General features: G+C 50.9%; 4 protein-coding genes across 4 annotated transcripts; 1 reads left to right on the top strand and 3 right to left on the bottom strand.

Annotated features, from left to right (window-relative positions):
* Positions 1-421: 421 nt before the first annotated feature.
* SPC98 (Spc98p) lies at positions 422-3,647 on the bottom strand (the record flags this gene model as incomplete). Its single annotated transcript, XM_076635647.1, has 10 exons — positions 422-456; positions 539-728; positions 793-858; positions 920-1,221; positions 1,284-1,639; positions 1,697-1,880; positions 1,942-2,032; positions 2,091-2,464; positions 2,528-3,484; positions 3,641-3,647. The coding sequence occupies 10 exons, from the start codon at positions 3,645-3,647 to the stop codon at positions 422-424; spliced, it is 2,562 nt and encodes an 853-aa protein (XP_076484367.1).
* A 440-nt stretch (positions 3,648-4,087) lies between these two features.
* JCM6883_005863 (uncharacterized protein) lies at positions 4,088-5,725 on the bottom strand (the record flags this gene model as incomplete). Its single annotated transcript, XM_076635648.1, has 1 exon — positions 4,088-5,725. The coding sequence occupies one exon, from the start codon at positions 5,723-5,725 to the stop codon at positions 4,088-4,090; it is 1,638 nt and encodes a 545-aa protein (XP_076484368.1).
* A 412-nt stretch (positions 5,726-6,137) lies between these two features.
* On the bottom strand, positions 6,138-7,599 carry SUI3 (translation initiation factor eIF2 subunit beta; the record flags this gene model as incomplete). The annotated part of the gene is made up of 4 exons (XM_076635649.1): positions 6,138-6,182; positions 6,263-6,426; positions 6,536-6,797; positions 6,868-7,599. The coding sequence occupies 4 exons, from the start codon at positions 7,597-7,599 to the stop codon at positions 6,138-6,140; spliced, it is 1,203 nt and encodes a 400-aa protein (XP_076484369.1).
* A 707-nt stretch (positions 7,600-8,306) lies between these two features.
* Positions 8,307-10,127, top strand: JCM6883_005865 (uncharacterized protein; the record flags this gene model as incomplete). The annotated part of the gene is made up of 8 exons (XM_076635650.1): positions 8,307-8,454; positions 8,525-8,714; positions 8,792-9,121; positions 9,202-9,267; positions 9,343-9,504; positions 9,747-9,768; positions 9,823-10,012; positions 10,093-10,127. 8 exons carry the CDS (start codon positions 8,307-8,309, stop codon positions 10,125-10,127), a joined length of 1,143 nt encoding a protein of 380 aa, XP_076484370.1.
* Between the last annotated feature and the right edge of the window lie 389 nt (positions 10,128-10,516).

Below are 10,516 nucleotides of genomic sequence, written 5' to 3' on the forward strand. Positions count from 1 at the left end.
AGCGAGAAAAGTTCGAGAGGGTGAAAGGAGAGAGAGAAGAGAAGAGAGAAAGAACGAGGGAAGACTGAACTCGATCGCAGCTCGCAGCGGAAAGCGGGAAATTCGAGAGTGATGTCCATCAGAGCGAGGAAAAAAGGGGACATCACTCTGGAGAATGAGGGCGGCGAGACTCTTCTTTCCGCGCCTCAAGGAGCTCCTCCTGATCTCGCAGTCAGTGCGAGGAGAGCGAGGCGAGAGAGCGAGGCGAGAGAGCGAAGCAGAAGTTGTCAGAAACCGACGGGTCGCGAGTCGAGACGTTTCAACCTCGAACAGGCGACATCGCTCGCGTGGCCGCTTTTGAATAATGAAGCGAATAGTGAGCAACCTTGCAGAGTAAGCACGCGAGAGCGATAGGGGAAAGAGTTACAACACGTTTTCCCGACTAAGCTTCCGATTTCGCACCTGTCGGCTCCGTTCCTGTTATTCCCAGCTCGTTACAAGTTATCAGCACAGCCCACAAGACGTAGACGAATGCGATGAGAAAAATGCCAGGACTAACGGAATTGAAAGTTGAAGTTTAACCTGACGGCCAAAAACTTCATATCGAGATCCGGACTTTTCTCTAACGAAGAAACGAAACTTTCCGCGGCGGATTGGAATTGCTCAGAATGGGAGATGAGGAGAGTTTCGATATCGTAGAGACGCTGGGTCGATGGGGGTCGAGAGGAGAGAATCGGAGAAGGGAGTCCCTAAAACGTGCAAGATTGAAGGGATTCAGCTTGGAGAATGAGCTGATTCCGAACAAAGACTCACTCGTGCTGTATCTTGGGCGCTTCGAGCGTGGGACTCAAGTTGCATCGCGTGAGCAAACAAGTCATCCTGAAATCGATGTGTAAGCTCCTCGTCGCAAAAGATTGTTTCGAGACGAAAAAGAGCTCACCGCTGCATTCTTATAAGCCAACATCGTCGTAAAGATCGACTCCAGTTGACTCTTCAACGAAGCTTCCTTCTTCGATCGTTTCGAAACGACTCTCAACAAACCTTTCTCCAACAATTTCGCCAAATATTTCTTGTGAGCTTCGATCAACTTGTCGAGATCTCCTTCTTTCCGAGCGACGAACTCTTCGAGTTCGGCCCATTGACACGCGATCACTTCGAGGTGACAGTAGTATTCGACTTGACGAACGAAGAAAATCATTTTCGATAAAGCGGTTCGAGCTTGATGGAGAGCGAATGAGACGACTGTGACAAGCCAAACTTCTCGATACAGCTCGCAAGGAAGTGTAGAGAGATATCGAGCTCACTGGACCCCTTCTTGAGTAATCTCGAACTTGTCATCAAAGTTCTCCAAGCTTCGTTCAAAACGTATTCGACCCGTTTGATCCCCCACAAGTGTTTGAACATTTCTCGATAGTCTTCTAGACTCTTCGGATCGAGTACAGTTGATAGAGGTGCTTCAACTTTGTATTCGAGGAGGAAAACGTCCCATCCGACTTCGCCTTGTTGGAAATCGGAGATTCGAGCGTCGAGTCTTCGAAGGATCGAGAGGGAGTGAAGGGACCCGAGAGATGCGGGAGGGAGAGAACCTCGGATCGCGGTTTCGAGGGTGGAGGTGAGGTTATGTCGGTAGAGAGTGTTTGCAGGTCGACCAAGGGAAGGCCTGTGCGCGAGATAAGCGTCAAACTGGGAAATGGTAGTTAGACGATGACAGGCTCACCCGAGTTGCTCCATCAGGATCTCGCAAAAGTCTCCTTTGCCGAGCATGAGGTAATCTTTCAACGCTCGCAGATGATCCATTAATTTGAACTTGTCGAAGAATAGTTCAAATAGTCGCTGAGACGCTGTCGAATAGGCGAGGGAGATTGATCGTTCGAGAGAAGCCATGTCGGCGTATTCGAGAGCTAGTAGACGAGAGGTGTGAGTTCGAGGTAAGACCGAGAGAGGGGAGAACTGTATGCGAACCTCGATCGTCTTGATGATTTCGTTCAATCACCCATGCGTTATCGGCACAAGAGTACTTCATGAAATTGAGTGATTTGCCCGTCGAGAAGATCTGTCGACGAGCAAGTCAGCGGTTGCAAAAGAGTCGGTTTTCGAGGAAGTGAGCTCACCTTTCTCCCGAACGACTCCTCCAAAAAGCCGGGCAACATTTCCTTTCTGAACGAGAACTTGTCCGCCCACAACTCATGACTCGGTACCCCTCTCTCATCGTCGAAACTATTCCCCCAATAATCTCCATCGACGACGTTTCCTCCTCTTCTCTTCCATCGTTCGTCTCCTTCGTTTCCCAGTGCCGGGTTCAGTTCGACGAAGAACTCGGAGTAAGGGTCTCGGAGTTCTCCTTGGTAGATCCAGGAAGAGAGGGTCGAGAAGAATGGAACCGAGAGGGTTTTGAGCAGTCGGGAAGAGAAATTGCGAATGAAGGGATCGCCGTTCGCGGTGTAAGCATGTAGAGTCGTCAGGAATGCTCCCCCGACTGTCGAGCCTGTTCGATCAGAAGGCTCAGCATCTCGCGTCGAAGGAAAGGTTCGAGACAGAGACGACTGACCTCCGATTTCTGAAACCAAAGTGCCCATCATTCTCATTCTCAACCTAATATCCTGAGTCCAAACATCCAATTTCCTCAACGTCAATCCACCCTGTAACCCCCTCACATCCCCTAACCTCTTCTCCCCATCTTGTTCGTCTTGGTCGTAATCATCTTCCGCTCTTTCCAATTTCCTTTCGAGTACGCTCAACAAAGCGAAATACCCCGTCATTTCCTTCTGCAATTCCGCATGTAAACTCTGTTCAATCATCCCTACCTGGTTCTCCCGTTCTCTAGCTTTGTCTCGTTTCCTCGTCGTTGTCGAAGAATTCGAAGGTTTCCCCAATTTCCTCACGGTAAGTAAATGATTCCTCCCTTGTTCACTCCTCAACAACGCCGTTCCAATCTTCCTATACAACCATCCCAACTCGCTCAATTGATGTAACAACGTTCTCGTAGGAGCCGGTAAACTGAATCCTCGTTTTCGTAACTCGACAAATTCAATCCCTTCTTCCAGTTCCCCTTCTTCCAATTCCTCTACTTCGTCAGGGACGTCGATTACCCCTCGTTCATCGGAAACGACGATCTCGCCGCGAGTGAAGGTGCGTTTGGGACCGGGTCGACGAGGTGTGGGTGTTCTGAAGCGGATGAATTGACCGTCGATGCCTTGGAAGATGTAGAGAATGTCGCGGATTAGGATGGGTTCGGGTACGGGCGGAAGAAGGGAGCCGCCACAATCAGAGGGAGGGAGATTCGATGGAGCTGAGGAAGAAGAGGACGAGGAAGAGGGTTGGGAACGATGCTGAGCGAGGAGAACCGCCATAGGGAGTTTCGTGGAGGGTTTCCGTGCAGCGCTTGGACGTGCACCATCGGGAGAGTCGGCTGGTGGGGCGGGTTGCGAGAAGGGAGGGGGAGGTTTCAGAGGAGAAGGAGGTGCGAAGAAATTGATTCGTGAGGGTCCAGCTCGAGGTAGAGAGTCTATTCAGATCGAGTCTACGCGTTAGCTACGAGCTTCCTAGACCCTCCAAGGCGAGGGAGAGGGTTGAAAGTTGCTTGTTTGATGAGAATCAACAAAGACCCCTCTATCCCCGCTGTGGACGCTCTAAACCGCTCAAGAGGGTATTAGAGGCTCACCGTTCATTGTATTTATGCTGTCAAGGCCCTGCGAGTTGCTGCTGGCGGGATTGATCGAGGTTGTCATCTGAAGAAAGTTGCTGGAACCGCGTCAAGCGCGTCTTTGAGCCTTGTATCTACTTGCGAGTAGCGTTTGAGCGGTGTTGCAGTCGAGCGTGGGCGCAGTCGGTGCAAGGGGCGAGCAAGTTGGAGGAAGGAAAGCGCGCTCTCGCGGGCTCAACGATGAAGCTCACTGAAACCCCGTTGACCACGATATTAGGGCTAGTACATCATTCAGAGTAACCCGAACTAAATACGCTGGGGATCTGGCGAGCGAAATCGACAAATCACCTGAGTCAGATTTCGTCGGTTTGAGCTCGAGCAAGTCCTCTATCGAACACGGATTCAATGCGATACGATGCGATGCAATACAATACGACGTCATATCTAGTGCGCCAATACAATCCTCTAGAGCTCTACCACTCTCTTCCCTCTCCCCTCCCTCCCTCCCGTCTTCCTCAATTCCCCTTTCCCTTCTCCCTCATGTCTCACAAACGCTATACTCTCCTCTCCCATCCCATCTCTCTCATCCGCATGATAATTAAACACGAACCCTTTCCTTTCCGTCACTGCCCAAATCCTCGAATTCTCAATCGCTAACCCGTAAACAGGTGATCTATCTCCTCGGGGTCCAAACGCTGTGATTCCTCCTCCTTGTCGATCATGAGGTTGTGTTGGTTTACGGATATCGAAGATCCTTATTGCGGAATTCCTCGCGGATCCAACGACGATAGAAGCACCGAGAGGACCCCCTGAAGCGACCGAATACGAAGGATCGTCCGACCAAGGGTCTGATAATCTCATCACCTCATTTCCCGCATTAGAACCCTCATCATTCCAATCCGATACCCTGACTAAACTCGAGGAGGAAGAAGCCGGGGTTCGTAGATCGTAAATCCTCGTAGTTGAATCAAAGAACGCCGCGATCAAAGTTTCATCCGGTCGGAGAAAAGGGGAACAATCGATCGAAGGTGTGGTCAAACTGTACACTGAGGTCGGTTTTGACGTTCGTGCGAGGGGTCGGACTGTATCGAGGTTGGGAGTCCCGGTTGAATCGAGTTGAACGAGTGAGAGGGGTTGAGTCCCACTCTGACCGATCGCGATCCAGCTTGGAGACGATGAGGAACCGGGTGCGAGTTGGACAGACCAAGGTTTCGAAGAGAGAGGGATCGTTGAAGGAGGTTCCCAAGGAGAGACGATAGAATGAATCGAGATTGAATGAGTTTTAGGGGCAGAACGTTTCATGAGCGCATGAGCGAGGGAATCGTTCTCGTCGAAATCTACTTGTCGAGGGTTCGGAGGGCGGAGGCGAGTTGTAGAGGCCGTAACGAGGAGATTCGAAGAAGGGGAAGAAGCGAGAGCCTGGACGGCGGTCGATCCAGGTCGTGCGAGGTCAGAGTGAGGGATCGTATACCTCGCGACTTCCTCAAGAACGATCGATCCACCTCCTCCTCCTGAATATCGAACTCGCAAACGTTGAACGATTCCAGAAACTCGAGAAACGATGATTTCTCCTACCCTTGCTCCCTCCGCCAACGCCGTAATATCATCCATCGCATTCGTCTTCGTTCTCCTCACTCCATTTCGTCCTGTCTGCTCCTCGTGTAGCCCTCTAACAACCACTTCAACTCGATTCATAGTCCCTCTCAAATCCCTCGCAACCCACCATTCCATTCCCGCACCTCTCGCAATCAGTACTCCCTCTGTTCCTCTCTCAACCCCCCACAATCTCATCAACGGCATACTTCTCTCCCAACTCCCGAAACTAACCCCAGTAAACTCGTTCCTTCTCCATTTTTCATCGATCCTCTCGGCCCATGACGCCTTGCGACCCCAGGTCCAGCGAGACTGGTAGTGTAGATGAGCGAGAGTAGCAGGGGAATAATTGAGTCGAAGGAGAGCGAAACGAGGGAGGAGGGAAGATTGGATCAGCGAATGGAAGGAAGAGTTCGTGCGGGAGAGCGAGAGGAGTGAGGAGAGAGAGAGGAAGGAGAGGAGGTGCAAGAGTAGCTCGGAGGGGAGTTCGGAGAGAACGGAGGTTTGCATCGAGGGAAGAAGAGGGAGGAAAGAGGAGAGGTTGATGAGGTCACACTGCTCGAGACGGGGCTGAAGGCGTGGTGTGCGCGGTGCTTGTACTGATTGCAGAGGTGAACGAGTGACTTTGCGGCCTTGAAACGAGTGAGCGGAGTTGAAAGTGGCGAGAGAGAGGTGAAAGAGACGAATCTCAAAATTCACCCGAGCACTTCGCCTCTTTAAGCGAACCACGATCTCTCAAGCAGAGCAATACGAGAGATAAACGAGAGAGTTTGCAAGACCTATGCACGTGCATTTTTTGAGCTATGGAGCAAATTGAGCAAATACAGGAAGAAAAGAAATGGAGAGAGGGTACAGCAACGAGAGAGCAAGAGGGCGGAAATGAAGTGTATATCTAGCAACGAGACGACGTTGTGATCGTTGTCTAGGTGGCGGCCTTGGCAGCACGACGAGCGGCACGAGTAGTAGCCTGCAGGAGACAAACGAACCGATAAAGTCAGTCATTCGATCAAGTCGAATTAAGAACCCTGAGAGACATTTGCGACTTGCCTGGAAACCCGTCTTGATAGCTTGTACCGACCTCGTCGAACCACAAGAAGAACAAGTCATGAAGAACAAACGGTTGTCCTTCGTCAAAGTCGTATCGGGAGATTTACAAGTTTTGCAAGTAACGTATTCGACGATGTATCGACGGAGGACGTTCTCGATTTGTTCTATTCATTTGACACTCTTCCAGTCAGTATCACTTCGCTTTCGCTTTCGAGCGAGAAAGAAAGGACGAGGGAAAGGGGGAAATGGGGAGAGGGGAGAGGAGCGGCTTACTTTGTTGGAAACGACCTTTGATAACCAATCGCGCACTACCATCGACCGAACCGTTCGTACCCAATTCAGCGAACAAGAATTGAATAACGTGTTCGGGTTGTCGGTGCATGCGTTTGCAGATATCGGCAATGTTTGCGAAGATCGAACGCTTGTTACCTTCTCGGAACAATTGGGGAGGTGGGATCGTGTACTTCTTCTTTGAGGCTCCTCCGGAAAGGGAGGGGTGGGATTGGTAGAGGAGGGAGAAGAATCGTCCGAGGAGCTAGAAACAGCGATTCGAGAAGAGGTCAGTTTTCGCTCACAGACGACGATGTAGAGGAGACTGAACGAACCTCGGTGTAGGTGTAATCACGATCATCCTTGAGCCATTCCTTTGCGGCAGCAGCTTGTTCAGCCTTTGAAACGACACCATCTTCTTCCTCCTCTCCCTCCTTTCCGAACGGGTTTTCCCCCTCGACGGGTTCATCCTCACCGCCAACATCTTCCTCATCACTTCCAGCCGGAGTCGCCTTCTTGAGAATACTCTTCGGTGCCGCACCTTCGTCCTCTTCGTCGTTTCCACCCGCTTCTTCACTCTCCTTCAATTCCTTCTCGAACGCCTCCAGATCGAACGCCTTCTTACTACTCTTTTTCTTCTTCTTTTTCAAATCCGAAAACTCGTCCATCCCACTCGCATCTACCGCCGTAACTTCCGCCGCGATCTGGTTGTCGACGGGTTCATCATCGATTTCGTTTCCCAATTTATCGATTCGTTTCTTCGATTTCGGGTTTTGTTCCTCGATTTCTTGGGCGTCTTCCTCCGGGTCGGAATCGATTCGTACAGACTTTTTCTTCTTCTTCTTCTTCAAGTCGGCGAAATCGAGTTCGGGATCAGCGGCGTCCCCAGGGGAAGGAGCCGAAGCGAGATCGATCGCGGCGTTTGATCCGGTCGCGTCGTTCGAAGGAGCGGAAGGGGAGGCGGCGTCAACGTCGAATTCGTCAATGTTTACTTTCTTGGAGGAAGACTTTTTCTTCTTCTTCATGCCGCTGAAAATGTCGTCGACGGGAGGGTTTTGTTCAGACATGGTTTTCGAAGGAGGTCGGTTTCTCTTTTCTTATTGTGTGTTCTGTTTCTGTCGACGTGTAGGATCGAATGGTTAGTCTCCCGTAGCTTCTACGTTTAAGGGTGCTCGTCTGAGGTAACCCCGAGTCGCGTGAGATCGATTCTCCCGCAGAGTGTCCCGACTCGTTCGCTCGTTGACTGCCTGGCTCCACCGATGACTCCATAATCCTCAATGACGGCCACATGAGTACACGTCCGTTCGTTGGTATTCAAATTGATGAGAAATGGGTCGGAGGAAGTGAATCTTGATGAATCGACCTCGAGGGCTCTCGAAGTCCCCTGACTGCCGCCCATATTCCGTGCCAAGGTCTTAGAGCGATTCCCTCTTCCCCCCTGACTCCTTCTTCGTCTTGCTGGCTTGTTGAGACGGTCTGATTGATGATGACTTTTCCCTCTGCTCTCCCCTCTACCAGAAGCGTTGACTTACCGGTTCTGCTATTGTTCGTTACTCCTACTCTGTATTCGGCGCTTGTGCTAGTCGTTGATCGAGTCGAAGTGAGTGAATAGCGGGAAACCAAAAGATGCGCGAGTCAAACTTATTAACTTAAAGTACTTGTCGAAACGGGTTGCCTTCCTCCAGTATCTTTCAGCTCGCCTACCTTATACGCCTACTCGTTATTCTTACCTTAGCTCCTGAGCTGCTCAGAGACCGGTCCCGACTCATCCCAGATGACTTCCTCCTCCTCAACATCTATCGCATCTCTCGACCCCCTCTCTCCCGAAGCTCCCACAAAATCGACGAGTACGTCCTCAGTAGGGAAAGAGCTCTTGGCTGGAACAGTAGCGGGATGGGCGCAGGTCATCGTCGGACAACCTTGTACGTTTCTCTCTTCCTCTCCCCTCTCTCTGCTCTGTTTCGCTTCTCTGACGATGAGATTATGCTACAGTCGATATCGTAAAGGTGAGATTACAAGCAGGGAACGTCAGTTATGGAGGACCGGTAGACTGTGCGAAACAATTGTTGAAGAATGAAGGAGCTTCGGGATTTTACAAAGGAACGACAATGCCTTTAGTCGGAATCGGAGCTTGTGTCTGTGTACAGTTCGCGTGTTTACAAGCTGGTAAACGATTCTTCGTGTACGCTGCCTCACCTCTCGCATCTCGCCCAAGTCCTGCCGCTCACACTTCACGCTTTTCCGTCGTCGAAAAAACAGTTCTCAAAACGCCTCAAATGGCTTTTCTTCTCCCTCGACTCTCACTCCTCTTCAATTCTATCTCTCTGGAGCTTTCGCCGGTCTCGGAAACTCTCTCTTCTCCGGTCCCGTCGAACATATTCGAATTCGTTTGCAAACCCAACCAAACGTTCATCCTCCTCTTTATTCCGGTCCCCTCGATGCCTTGCGCAAGATTTATCGATCGGATCGTTTACGAGGGATCTATCAAGGTCAGGGTGCGACTTTTGCGAGAGAAGCGCATGGATATGGGGTTTATTTCGCGGTTTATGAATTACTCGTTGCGAGGGAGATCAAGAAGGGGGGGTTATCGTATGTCCACTCTCTCGTCAGGGAGTAGTGCTTGATGGAGCTCGCTACTGACGCAGGAGTTGACTGAAATGGAGAAGAAGGGACGAGGTCAGTTTAGGGAAAAGTGCGGTTTTCGGAGCGGCGGCGGGATGGGGGATGTGGTTATTGTACGTTCATACCATACTCCCATCGTTCGAAACCTTAATAATGGCTTGGACTGACGCCGCGGTGACTGAGAACAGGAATTACCCACTCGACGTCTTGAAATCTCGCATTCAAACCGATTCTTTCCCTTCCTCCGGCGCTCGCAACTACCCTCGAGGGATGCGAGACGCTATTCCCGCATTGTACAAGGAAGGAGGAGCAGGAGCGTTCTTCCGAGGTTTGACTCCGACGATGATCAGGTCAGTCCGACCATTCTATCTCAGCTCACCTCCCTCCAGCTGAGTAATTGTTTGATTGACAGGTCCCCATTCGTCAACTCCGTCACTTTTGTCGTGTTCGAACTCGTCATGCGTCTTCTCGCTTAAATCCCCTAGAACGAAAACTCGACATATTTCTTCTCGAGACTATACCCTACGCTTTTCTCGCTGTACCCCATACCCTTACCTTAGCTCTAATGCTCACTTCGTTCACGTCGCACAAGACATCTTAATGGAGAGTCTTTGGTCGGTATCATCTCACTCTCCGAGCTAACTCCGTTGAACGTTTCACGATTTCAGGGACTCCCCTCACCAATTCTCTCTTCCCGACCTCCCTCAACCCAACGTCTCTACGATGTTGAAACTCTCCTCATCTCCCATTCTGAACAGTTCCAATCCGCCGCCGAGAGTTTCGTTTCATCGCTCGAGAAGAGTCCGGATCTCGATATGAAGTTTTTGGCCGTCAGGTTAAACTTCAATTTTCAATTCCGTTAGTCCCGGCACTCTCTCATCTCATTCGTTGGAATCGTTCGATTGGCGCTGATCAGTTGGGGGGTACCGGAGTAACAGGAGCGGAACCGACAGGAGCGAAATCGGAAGCTTAGTCGGGAAATGTGTTGTAATCACTTCTCTCTCCCTCTCACGGGCCTATTGCCTATCTCCCTGGAACGACGCACACTCGAGAGGTCGCTTGCAAGAGTGGATGAGGGAGCGATGTCGTGCCGCGGAGGTGGAGAACGTTCGATTTGCGATTCGTCAAGTTTCGACGAGTTCCGGTTAGCTCTCGGCCTCGCTCTTTCTCACCGGGTCACAGGTCAACAGCAGTCCACCCAGAAGCCAACAGGAGAGAATTAGCGCTTTTGTTGTAAAAGTGATGTCCCTTTTTTTTCCTCGCTCTGATGGACATCACTTTCCGAATTTCTCGCTTTCCGCTGCGAGCTGCGATCGAGTTCAGTCTTCCCTCGTTCTTTCTCTCTTCTCTTCTCTCTCTCCT

This window comes from Sporobolomyces salmoneus (genome assembly GCF_050403485.1).
Source record: "Sporobolomyces salmoneus JCM6883 DNA, S_salmoneus_JCM6883_v1_ctg127, whole genome shotgun sequence".
In the NCBI taxonomy this organism is placed as follows: domain Eukaryota; kingdom Fungi; phylum Basidiomycota; class Microbotryomycetes; order Sporidiobolales; family Sporidiobolaceae; genus Sporobolomyces; species Sporobolomyces salmoneus.